Below are 13,449 nucleotides of genomic sequence, written 5' to 3' on the forward strand. Positions count from 1 at the left end.
AAGCGATTGTATTCGATTGAAACGCGCGAAAATGTGATTTTTTGTTTGTTTTTTTGGATTATTTAAACAACTTGAAAGTCGCAACTTGACGCAATCGAAGTATTTTTCAGGAACCATAAAGTTAAAGAACAATAAAATCCTGACAACGAATTCAATAATTGATGCGGGTTTATTGATGATTCGCAAAAAAAAAAGCGTGGTAACATGATTTAAATTATTGTCAAAACTATTACAACCCATAGCATCAAGATTAAACTTCAATTCAAAATGAGCAATCATTCAATAACAAAACAAAATCCTATAACTAATTTATAAAAATACTACTTCAACTATTATTAAGTATTTGATATTTATAGGCACATGGTTTGAAAAAAATTAATCACTTTTCTTAGATTTCTTAACAGAGGCACTTTTAACCGGTTTACTCAATTTGCAATACCCGAGTAAACCCAACTGGAATGCATTTAAAAAGAAAGCAGTGACGTTTTGAACCTGAAAAAAATAATGGAAATGAACAACAATGCGGTAATTTTTTGAAACTAAGCACGTCACGTAGTAAATTACCTGCACAAATAGATCACCAATAATAACACCATACAAAAACCACAGAAAAGAAACAACTGTTCCCGATAAAATTAATGGAATAGGAAGACCAGATGTGTTTTTGGTTTTGATTATTTCGTTCTACAACAAACGATTACTTCATGAAGATACAATTTTCAAAAACGTTGAAAAGAAAACTTGTGTAGGGCTACCTAATGATAGGAAAAAAAACTCACCACCGAGATAAGTGGAGATGCAATAAGAGCCAATAAAATGAATGTGACGATCAGGCCGAATCTAAACTGCACGACATCTTTACTTTCTCTTTGGGCGTAACCAATAATGACAGCAATAAATATGGCAGCTTTGCTCAGTTTTAGATAGAATTTGACCTAAAAATTATAATGTTATCAGATCAAGCGGCAAATTTGTAGATTTTTGTTAAGCAGGAAAATTGAAATATTACCTTATTCTTAGTATAAAAAAAGTATAGAACTAAATAGATGACACCTAGTACCAAAGCAAACGCATTCACATATAGCATAATATTGTCTTTAATAAGTATGGCATTTTGAACGAATAATATCGACCTGAAATTAGATAAAATTAATCAAAAAAATTTCCAAATGAATTCATGGAATTAAGTTATATTCCAATAGCACTTACAGAACTAAACCGCCAATAAATGGCATCACATCAGCATTCTCGGTGGATCCAGCCTTTATGAAATCCAAACACATGAAACTGGAAAATTCAAGTATTGAATTGAAGCATAAAAGCACGTAAGTGTAATATCGACAAAATTATTAAAAAATTAGCAGTACTTACGCAGGAGAAAAAAATTGTAAAATGGTACATATTCCCGCTAAAGTACCAACAAAATCTTTATATTCGTGTAACGACATGGTAATGAAATGTGAAAATGAACTGAAATGAAAATGAAATCAAATAAAATATAAATTATTACAGTAAGTAATTACAGTTCGTCAACTAATTAAAGAGCAAAGGCCTCACAAATCACGACATATTATGCATGAAGAGAAAATTACTATACGATAACGCAACTCGAAAATTACTTTTCATCAATCGTAATACGAATTTAATTTAAACAAATGAATCTTTTCTTAGTTAGCTCATTTTTATTTTGCGGGGGATAATATTTTTATGTGATACAAACTATCGATTAGATAAAGTACTAAGGTTACGAAACAGACATAAATTTCAGTGATAACCTTCAACCGATTCCGCTCAGGTTATGTAAGATAGAATGAATTATTTTTAAACCGAAGTAGTACCAATGGAGACTTACTTTAGGCAGAGTGTGAATCAATTTCTACGTTGAATTGGAATGATGTCTATAGGAATGATGAACTGATATCAGAAAGAGAACAATTGGGTTGGAAACGATGTAAGAAATGCTATCGTCCGCAGAGACATGAGAATTTCACGTGAATACTTCAAGCAGTGGCTGGTACCAATAAAAAATTCATCGTGGTATGTAAAGTTGAGTACTTTACATATTCATCGCCGGAAAAATGCAATGTAACGACCCAGGGTGAAGGCCTAGGGTTGTGGGTATTTGGCGGAAACGTCTTCAGGTTGAGATTTTGAGCACTTTTGAGCTTCAGTTGAGCACGTGATTACTGATAATACCAGTTAGTGATAACATGTTGAAGTGGTAAAGCCCGGTGCTCCGACTCGATCGGCTAAACTACGCTATTTCTGCTACTCGCAGATTAGCTGTGTCGCCGAGTGTTTATATACTCGGTGGCACAGCATCCAAAGCAGCTATCTACCTACAGCTTCAGTTGTATGATTTGTATGTCTTCGACTTCTCTTAAAATTCATCGAAATAAAATAAATAAAAAAATAAATATTTCCTCGAAATTACCTATTTATATAGGAAAAAACTATATGTATAAAGTACCCTCGAAATGTTTAAATTATTCCAACGAAGATAAATTTTGTATATTGATTATTCACTCTGTGATATTTCTTGTACAATATACACGTCTCCCACGAACCAAACCCTGAGTTTTTATTGAGTTTCTCATTATTCTACGAAAGATCTTAGTCTCTCTGAGACAATGCAAGTATATTAATTACTCTCCGACTGAGCTAATACTGAATGTACACGAGCCTAGCACGCTATAAACGCTGGTAACCGTACACCAGTGCCTGGTACTTCATTGGCGCCTGACTCGTGCTTGAAAAAATTTATCTTCGAAAAATTTGAGCATTATTTTTTCTAAAAAATTGTTCAAAAAATAAACCATCGAATCCAGTATTAAAATAAAAAATAAATGCGACTCGTCAGCCGCTACTACGAATCAAAATAAAATAAAAATAAAATCCACGAACTCTCAGTTGTATTTTTTCAAAAAATAAAATTACAAAAAATCTTCAAAATACCTAAAACAACAGTAAAATCTTCATCACCAGCGCGAGTATTTCCTCAGGGTATTAAACTTCGTAATCGAATTGCTCCACCACCAATTCCAAAAGTAACCAAACCTAGAAAAAGAAAGATCAAAATGATTACTCAAGAAAATCTCAACGAATTAGAAAATAAATTACAAAATGACTTAGGTCTAGCAAAATCCGAATTAAAAAACGATATAAAATCCGAATTAAAAGAAGAATTAAAAAATCTGGTAAAAGAAGAACTTAAAGAAGCGCTAAAAGAAGAAATAAAAACCGAAATAGTTGCCCTTCTGAATGCAGACGTGAAAAAAGATATTAAAATTTATTTCGATCAATTAAAATTGAATATGGAAGATAGCCTGGATAAAATTGAATCAGATGCACACGACAAATTTATGGGCATAGTCGATGCAAACGTTAAAACAATTGTTGAAGGAGCGAAGATGGCTTTAAATAATACGATGAAGAACGTACAAGTGGCTACAGTTCCAGCTAGCGGATCAGATAAAATTTTCATCGATTTATTCTACAAAAATGTGTCTAATTTTGAGCAAAAAAATAGATTTTTCCCACACAAATTTTTGGCTCAATTTACAACACCGGCGGTAACTCAAAATATCGATCCAGATAATCGAAGAATGCTGCTAGCTTCGTGTGTGAAAATCGAATCAACTGCCTGGAACGAAAAAGTCCAAAAAGCCAAGACTTTTGAAGAATTACAAGAATACTTCTTAGATATTTTTTGGGACGATAATGTGAAAAGTGCAGCTGTAGTGGCTTTTGAAAAAGAAATCCCAAGACACATTACAAAAATTATCGATTTCATCGAATACATCTCTAATTGGTACGACACCTTGTTAAAAACCGATACCAGAGAAAAATTGATTATCTCCAAGGTGTATAAAAAATTCCCTAAGTGCATTAAACAGCAAACCAATAGCGAAGGACTGACCAATAAAGACTCAATTATGGCTAAGTTAGAGACTGTCAAAAACATGGACACGGACGACATGACCATAACTTGGGACGAAGAAGAAGACCAGTCAAAAATAAATATTAATTACCGATACCACGAGAGGGATAATTATCGACGAAATAATTATGAAAGAAGAGATTATCGTCGAGAAGAACCGTATAACAGAGACCGTAGATACCAAGACAATAGGGAAGACAGAAGTAAAAATTATGAAGATAGAAGTAAAAACTATGAACAAAAAGAAGATAGGCAGCAGAATCACGAAGAGGAAAGGAACCCAAGATACCAAGGGAGAAACTATGATCCAAATTATCGCTGGAACCGCAACAGATACTACGATCAAAGAAATCATCAAGGAAACCCCCCGCCACCCCGAGATGAAAAGTCAGAGGGGCAGAAAACTGACCCAAAAAACGCCAAGTGACGATGTGTGCAGAAGTATCTGCAACGAGGGGGGAAATCCGGACTATCAAAATCGATAAAAAAATTTATGACATATTGGGAGAAGGCCTAGTAAATGGGCGTTTATATAACAACAGATCGATCACCGAACATTTTGAGGAAATCAAAAAAATAAAAAAATTTAATAAAAATATAATTTTAGCGATTGGAGAAAATGAACTCAACGAAAGAGACATCGATTTCAAGTACGTTGAATATTATCTTCGAAAAACAATCGAGTATATTAAAGAAAATGGAGCTGAGCAAATTTGTGTAATTTTCCCAACCCTCCTACCCTATGTGAGAGGTCGAAAAAACGCAAAAAGCCTAAGGAGATACTTATCATTCGTCGAACTGTATAAAAAGACAACAAAACAGACTGGTACCTACCTAATTACCAGAATTGCAGACCTATTTATCGATAAAACGAAGTATCGTCAAATTTTAACAGACAGAGGGAATGTTCGAGTCCATTATGACCGTTTTCAACGATACCACAAGACTAGAAAACCCCCAGTAATCCCTAGTTTCCATAAAACCGCTCTCCGAATGCTTACAAGCGCAGTTCAACGACTAAATTCAGGAGATACCGGCCGTTGGATATTTGAGGAGGTTTATAAATTGAAAAAGTCTGCAAAAAACAACAACAAAAACAGAACATCGAAAAAACAAAACAATTTTTCACCTACTTCTACTCGATACATAGAAAATCGGTTCGACACGAATGATAAGCAAGATCCAAAAACCCTACCTACGACAAATTTAGACACGCATACCAACCCAAAATTGCGCAAAATAAAATGGAAAACTGCCTGGATGGAGAAAAAAAGAGAAGAAATCGCCAGCAATAAAACCAGCTTGGCAAATTCCAAAAATCGAATAAAAAGTAGTATCGACGAAAAAGATAAGCAAATCGCGAGCGATCGAGATACGATAAAAGTGGCGATGCAGATCGATAACAAAGGCTTGAAAAACGATAAAATTAAGTGCATCGATAAAATTGACCCAAAGGCCACTGACTTTTGGTCAAATTGGTACGCGAAATTACGAATATACGAACAACAAGCAAAGCAAAACAGGGATGCAAAAGTACAAGCGAAAAATAATAAAAATAACAACGAAAATTTTTACAAAAATAGTATACCATCCAGCAGTAATGCCTTCGAATCTGCAAAACCAAATTTCTCCTTCGCTGATTGGATGAATTCACTCGATCCGCACCTGAAAAAAGAAGAAAAGCCTATAGCAAAACATCAAGAAATAGGTAGGAACGATAAAATAAATGTCTCACCTCCGGAAATTAAGCAAATCTTCGCCATCGAGTACCCAGCAAAACGTTGGCCAAAAATTGAAGTAAAAAAAGATGTCCATCCAGTAATACCACTGCCGCCACCTGTAAAAGAAAAAAATACATCTTGCATTAATTTCGGGATTGAAAAAGAAGATTACTATGGACTATTGGATAGTGGTGCAGAAATTAATCTAATAAGTGAAAGATTATTGAAAAAAATTGAACGTAGACATAAAAATTCAGTCACCTACGCAACACCAAAAAATAAAATTATCGTTCGAGTCGCCAATGGGATGAGCGAAGGTACCCTCCCATACATTGTAAAAATAAAAATGAAATTTGGAAAAGTAGACATGGAGATTCCATTTTATATCGTTCGAAGATTACCTTGTGGATTTTTGGTAGGAAGAGAAACTATAATGGAGGAGTATATCGATCTGCAGTTCAGAAAACAGCGAGCAAAATGTACAAAAATTCCTGGTCAAAAAGAATATGTGAATTTCCTAAAAGACAACCTCCATTTTATTCACCATGTACGTGTTTGTAAAATTGAAACTGTAATTCAAGAATTAAATGTATTTTATAATAAAACTTTTGAAGATAAATCCATCGATGAAAATTTTTCAATTATTTTAAATAACCTACGAAAAACAAATTTAGAACCAGAGCAACAATGGAAAGTTATCGACGAAATAATTCCATTTAAACATCTTTGGCGAAGTCAAATTGGGCAGTACAATGGCAAACAATACAAATTCGAATTTTCTATCGATCCTGATGCTGAAGAATGGGTAGCTAGGAATTACAAACCTAGTCAACACCAAAAAGAACAACTCGATAAAGAATTTCAAAAATTAATTAAACTTGGACATGTCAGACCATCAGAGTCCAAATATTTGAATAATATGCTGGCCAGAGAAAAATCAGATGGAAGCCTACGTATATGTTTAGACCCCCCACATTTAAATAAAATTTTAATCGACGACCAAGAAGAAGCCTCCACTATGGAACGAATTGTACACGATAATCATGGAGTGCAATGGGTATCTGTTTTTGATTTTGCAGCAGGATACCACCAAATGCTTTTACACCCTGATTTTTGGAAGTATACCGCTTTCAAATATGAAGGACGTGTCTACGAATGGACTGTAATGCCCTTTGGGGTCAAAACAGCAGCAGCCTGCTTCATACGTATGTTAAGGACAGCTATTCAAGATATCTTGGGGCTAGATATATACGTCGACGATGCTAAAATAAAAAGTAAAACCTTCGAAGATCACTTAAAATCAATAGTACAATTTTTGGAACAAATAGACAAAGCAGGATTGACCCTAAATGCAAAGAAAACGAAATTATTTCAAACAAAAATTGACCATTTAGGTCACGTATTAAATAAAAATAAAATTGGAAAACAACAAGATAAATTAAAAAAATTGGAAAAATTCAAAAACAAACACTGGCAGAAGAAGAAAAATGGAGTCGTATTGAAAAATGTTCGACAGGTACAGCAGTTGATAGGGTTGACCATCCTATATTCCAAATTCATCAAAAATTTCCAAACAATTATTCGACCACTTACAAAATTATTGCTCGATGGAGGAAAAAATTTCGAATGGACTCAAGAACACATCGACACATTTAATATTTTATACGAAGAATATTGTAAAGAATTTGAATTGGTGTCTCCAGACCCCAAGAGAGAATTTTTCATCGAAATTACCAGTGACATGGATACTGTAAATGGTGTAATTTATCAACAAGACGACGACAAAAACGACAATGTAATTTTATTTATAAGTGCAACACTTAAAAAACATCAAAAAAATTACACCTACATCGAAAAAAGGGTTTTAGCCCTAGTTACAGTATTGAAAAAAGCCCAAATGTGGTTAATTGGCAAAAAATTAATGGTTCCAGAATCGATAAAAACTCCTATCGCTAAGTTGCGAGATGTAGCTCAAATCCATTTGAAAGCAGCGTATTGGATTACAATTTTAAATTCGTTCAACATTTTTTACGAAATAAAAAAAGATAAAAAGAAATATTTTGAAGCTATGCCCCCCGAAATTAAAATGGATGTAAATTTCATCGAACACAAACAATTTACAAGAAAAGACCCAAGTGAGCAATTGACAAATGCAATTTTAAATATGGAAACGATGCAAGACAAAGATGACCAGCTTAGAAAAATAAAAAGAATGATTGTATATAAAGAAGTCGACGAAAAAACAAAATTAAGAGGACCAAAAGCAATAGAGAAAAAAATGGCAAATTTAAAATCAAGATACATCGTAGAAAATGGAATTTTGTACAGAAAATTAAAAAATTTAAATTTAATTAGGCTTCCTGATGACCTACTCTTCGAAATTACTACTTACCTACACGAATTTTATGGACATCTTGGGGCAAAGAGGCTTGAAACAATATTCAATCGAACATACTATTATCCAAATTCTGCGAAACATATTCAAAATATCACGAATGCCTGTATTTTGTGTAAGCAAAACAAGGTATATGGGTACAAAAAACATCCTACCTATAATAAAATAACTGCGAAAGAAATAGGTCAATTGGTGACCATGGACATTTTTGGGCCCCTGCCTAGTAAAGAAAATGGTCCAAAGTCCATCATCGTTGGAAAAGAAATTTTTTCTCATTACACCTGGTTCCATATAGCCGACGATTCGACGACCCAACGATGCGTAGACCTCCTTATGCGGATTAAAGCAGATTTGGAAAAATGGGGACATAAATTATTGACAATAACAACAGATAATGGGCCCCAATTTGGATCCGACGAATGGAAAACCGCCTGTAAGAAATATGGTGTTCGGGCAACTCATATTGCGCCATATAATGCTCCTGCAAATTCGTGTGAAAGGACAATGAGAGAACTAGGTACCCTGCTACGCCTAGCATTGAACCATCCAGAAAAAGAAGGTACCTACTCCCATGAAGGATGGCACCAATACGTAGCTGATGCCGAACGAGCAATGAATAATCGACCAACAGAGTTTAAATTCTCACCGAACGAAATTATGGGCCTCAGGAACGATGAGCCTCCATCAGCTCTATTTCCTATAAATGAAATAAATATCGACGAAGAATTAATTAAAATAAGAAACAAATTAATTAAAGACAAAGATTACATCACTTTGGAAGAGGCAGAAAAATCAGAAATATCTCACAAAGATTTATTGCTCGATAAGGAGTTGGTAACAGTGTATGTGGATGGGGCATGCACCAGGAATGGTGAAGATGATGCTGTAGCAGGCATTGGAATAATTCTACGACCTCATGGAAAGAAAAATATTAGTCAAAAATTACAAAATATGCCTAAATATACCAACAATATTGCAGAACTCGTAGCAATTCAAGAAACAATGAGACTAATATTACAAAAAACAAAATATCGTCGACTCGAAATATACACAGACTCCAAGTATGCCATAGAAACGATAAGTAGAGTCAAAAAATATAAAGAAAAAAACTGGAAAGTGGCTGGAAAAGAAATAGCCAACAGAGACCTACTTGAAATGATATACTTACTTAAAAAAGAATTCGAAGAAATTGAAATTAAATACGTTGAGGGGCATGGCTACGATTATGCCAACCTACTAGCAGACAGATTAGCCAAGGCAGCTGTGTACGACGATGAATTGGTCGACATCCTAGTTGAAGAGCCAGAAGAAAAGATGGAAAAAATTAACAAATATATTCGATTAAAAAATTTTGAAAAAATTGTTCACGACGAAAAAGAATTTAATAAAAATGATGACCCTGAGAAAAGGGTCCAAATTGGAGACCTAGTAATGATACAAAATCACAATCAATCATCTGGACCAAAATATTTAAATAAAAAACTATTTCCAAAAAGAAAAGGTCCCTATATAATAACGAAGCAAATTGAGACCAACTGCTACCGACTAGCAGACTACAAGAATTTGAACTCGGATGATAAGCCTATATCAAACATTAGGCAAATGACACCCTACCTATCTAAAGAACAGCTAAGAATTTTGCAAGACGAAGCTAGGTACAAATCCCCATGGGACGATCGACCATTCCACGAACGTATCACAGCCCAAAAGGCAATTTTAGACGAGAAAAAAAGAAAAGGCGACGAAGAGGCAGTATACAAAATGCTAGAAAATGAAGAAAGAAGATTAAAAGAGATAAGCGAAAGATATAGCGAATTGGAAAATCAAGAAATAAAACAGAGACAAGAATTTTTAAAAACTGGCAAATTTACAAAAAAATTACCTACGAAACAGGGCGATGAATGGCTCCAAGACCAACTAAATAGGTTAAGGGAGTCAAGAAAATTAGTCAGAAAGCAGAGACAGCAAGAAAAAGCCAAAATTTTGCAAGAAAATAAAAAGAAAAAAATTTCCAAACAAGTTCAAATGGTATGCATTGCCCTACACATAAAATCTATCGATAAAATGCACCAATTCCAACTCGTAGCAGATAAAATAGGCGAAGAAAAATTATCTGACATTGCCTTCGGGGTAATAGCATCGTCGGAAAAACCAACCAGCGACTTGCTACGTAAAATCGAAGAGCAAGAGCTCACCAGCGAAGATTACCATAAAATATTCCTTTCAATTGCCTAAAAATATCGTTGAAATAATTGATAGCGAAGGTAGAAATAAATTAGACAAAAGAAAAACGCTACAGAAATGAACCAGATAGGTACCTAGCTATCGAAACTTTCCCCCATCAACGACCTACTCGAACAATAACCGAGCAAACGAACGAGGCACGTCTGATATCGAAATGCGGCAACGTATCATTCGTTTAACGTTTCTCGGTTGTGTATGGTCGTACTACCTCCTAGCGTATATAGCATCGTGTAGCAGAGTGCTTCAGATTTGAAATTTTTTTTGTTTTTTTTAAAGATATATCTCCGAATTAAGTTCGCTATCGCTGTGTGAATCTATCTTCGAAATAAATTGGTGTTTTGCACTGTTGAATCGTCGAATAAATAAAATCTTCGAAATATCTCGCCGAATTTTCTTCGAAATTCTTGTTCAAAATGGCCGAAGAATTAGAGTCCTATATGAGATCAGATAGCAACGATCCGTTCTGGGAACCGACTCCAGAACAGGAGGAGTTGTTATTGCTCGCCGATCGAGGCGAATCGATGGAATTTCCAGATAGTCCAGACGATCTGGACTATGAACCGATGACATCGCCGAAACCAAAATCTCCTCGGAAAAATTCGCCGAAACCAAAATCTCCACGAAAAACTCCATCGCCAAAGCCTCCGGCTAAATCTTCGAAATCGCCTAGCAAATCCCCAAACTCGACGAAACAACGGATCGATAAAGCAGTAGGCGAAATCGCCGAAGCGGTTTTATCTCTGACAAGAAATATCGAGCCAACTCCATCCGGCTCAGGGTATGTATTTCCCAAACAAGGTCGTAAACAAGCTCGACCCACTAAAGTCACCATTGACCGTACCAAAGCTCGAAAATCATCGCCGAAAAAGAAAATGAACTCGATAATCAAACCCGTCGACAATGTCGAATCGAATGGCCGCAGTAAAAAACCTCTAAAACCAGCAATAAAATCACCATCAAAGTCCCCGAAATATAAAGCGCCAATGTATAAGCCGCAGTCTCCAAAAAAAGCAGTTTCATTCAAAAGCTCGTCATCGTCATTATCGTCGTCGTCGTCGTCGTTTTCGTCGTCCTCTACGTCCACGTCATCGTCGTCATATACTTCATCATTGTCGTCGTCGAACAATGAACCCCCAAAGCGTCGAAGCAGCTCGCCAAATCGTTCGCCAAGAAATTCAAAATCGCCATCTCCTCGGCGATCAGTCTTCGAACGCATATCGACCAACGAAGAAAATCTGAAGAAGGAGATAAGGGGAAACAAGATCACGATTACCGATCTAAGAGCTCAACTGAAATCTAGAAAAAATGAAATTCGAAATTTCGAGGAGGCGATTTTGGATGAAAAGAGACGAAGGGAGGAGGATAGGCGACAAATTCAGAACCTTAACAGACGAATCACCGAAAAAAACCGAACGATCGACGAAAACCTAATTCAAATTCAACGCCTAAGCGAGCAGGTTGGTGAGCAGGCGACGACAATCAATAATCAGACGAACACAATCTCCAACTTACAAGCCCAACTATTGAGAGCACCTCAACACGATTCTGCTCGAGTATTTTTAATCGCTTCGGATGATGCGCCATACCAATATGTCTACTATAAAACGACCACGTTGATGGGCACTGGCCTATTCGGGGCTGTTAATCGACGCCTTTTGAAAAACTTATCGACTGCGGCGGCACCGAAGCAGTATCTGGACAAATACAGAAAGAAACTCATCCATCCTCGAGACGAGTACCTTTATATTGAGGTCGGTATGGAGGACTCGCAAAATTTATCGATTCCAGTATTCGACATAAAAAAAGAAATAGACAAGCTCGTCGCGATACTAACAGACGACGAAAGAACGACGGTGATTTTTTCGTATTTAGCTGATACCAAGAAGCCAAAGGTCGACGGACGAATCTCGGAAATCAACCCTTACTTTAAGTACCTCTCGGAACGCGACGAAACCAAACGAATCCGCGTATCAAATCAGATCAGAAGACTCACGGAAATGTATGGACCTAGAAGACCATACTTCGTCCAAAATGATGGGAAGCTGGTACCGGAGTTCGAGTATATTACGTACATCGTACAGAAACTCGAGGCCGATAAAAATTGGTCACCGGACAGCCCTAATTAAAGGTAAGAGTAATTTTAAAATTTGTCATCGAAAGTAACACCAAAAAAGAACGCGAAACTAATAATAATTTTAAAACCATCGAACAAAACAAAAAACTGACAAAAAATTCGGATTCGTCGCGAAAAATTAGTACAGAAAAGATTTTTCAAAAATTTTTATCGATAAAAATCGATTTTTAAAAAATAAAACGTCGTTGTTGAATTGGTGTATACCACTATTTAGTTTACTGAAATTTGGAAAAATTTACCACCCCTCCAACCCATCGAAATTTCAAAACCAAAAAATCTAAACATCAAACGAGAAAAAATTTCGTCAAAATGCCCAAAAAATCGTCGAAGGATAAAAATCACACGAAATCACGAAAGTACCTCCGAAAGTTAGGGACAACGATTATCGATTATCGATTATCGACTCGATAGTCGATAAATTTATCGACCACGATACGACGAAAAAATGGACGTTATCGACTCGATAAATTGTCGACTCGATAAATTTGTCGAGGATAAGCCCTACGAAAAATCAACAGCCATATATAGTCGTCGAAATAAAACTGGCAAATTCCAGCAGCCAGAGCACATTCAGCAAATTCGTAGTGGTAAAGGCAATGAATGCCAGTGATGTCGCCAAAACAAATCCAAAATTCCAAATTGCGCATTCCAAAATTAATAACACCATCGCAGTAAGTGCGAGTAAATTCAAGGGGCAAAAAATCCAAATCCATTATCCGTCAACGTGTATGTCCATCCTTAGTCTAAACCGTCACCAAAGTAGTCAAGGAAAAGTCATTCTTACCTACGATAACAAAACATCGAATTTTTTTTAATCAAAAAATAAAAATACAGAATTGAAATTAAAAATTTAAAACACACTTCGGAAAAATAGCATACCTGTTCAGCAAACGCAGGAAGTAAGAAACGAACAAATCGACGAACAAAAATCTATCCAATTTTGAAAAATTCACCGAACACTTGAGACTGAAAGTACCTGTGAAAACAGAAAAATTAAATTACAAATCAAAATTAA

General features: G+C 35.6%; 1 protein-coding gene across 2 annotated transcripts; it reads right to left on the minus strand.

Moving 5' to 3' along the window:
• Positions 1 to 150: 150 nt before the first annotated feature.
• LOC135835985 (sugar transporter SWEET1-like) lies at positions 151 to 2,154 on the minus strand. Of its 2 annotated transcripts, none has more exons than XM_065350522.1 (7): positions 1,853 to 2,154; positions 1,372 to 1,470; positions 1,210 to 1,287; positions 1,010 to 1,133; positions 780 to 935; positions 565 to 684; positions 151 to 492 (listed from the first exon to the last, which is right to left on the minus strand). In XM_065350522.1, exons 2-7 carry the CDS (start codon positions 1,446 to 1,448, stop codon positions 376 to 378), a joined length of 672 nt encoding a protein of 223 aa, XP_065206594.1. In that variant the 5' UTR covers positions 1,449 to 1,470; positions 1,853 to 2,154; the 3' UTR covers positions 151 to 375. The 2 variants fall into 2 exon arrangements, with proteins under 2 accessions (XP_065206594.1, XP_065206595.1); XM_065350523.1 differs by lacking the exon at positions 1,853 to 2,154 and adding an exon at positions 1,558 to 1,724.
• Positions 2,155 to 13,449: the final 11,295 nt, after the last annotated feature.

The sequence above is a fragment of the Planococcus citri genome, chromosome 2 (genome assembly GCF_950023065.1).
Source record: "Planococcus citri chromosome 2, ihPlaCitr1.1, whole genome shotgun sequence".
NCBI classification, from domain to species: Eukaryota; Metazoa; Arthropoda; class Insecta; order Hemiptera; family Pseudococcidae; genus Planococcus; species Planococcus citri.

Bases quoted from the DNA above. Each gene is read 5' to 3' on its own strand.
- LOC135835985 (XM_065350522.1), bottom strand. From the start codon at position 1,448: ATGTCGTTACACGAATATAAAGATTTTGTTGGTACTTTAGCGGGAATA. The intron at 1,134-1,209 runs GTAAGTGCTATT...ATCTAATTTCAG, and splicing joins TTTATTGGCGGTTTAGTTCT to GTCGATATTATTCGTTCAAA. The intron at 936-1,009 runs GTAATATTTCAA...TATAATTTTTAG, and splicing joins TTTTTTATACTAAGAATAAG to GTCAAATTCTATCTAAAACT.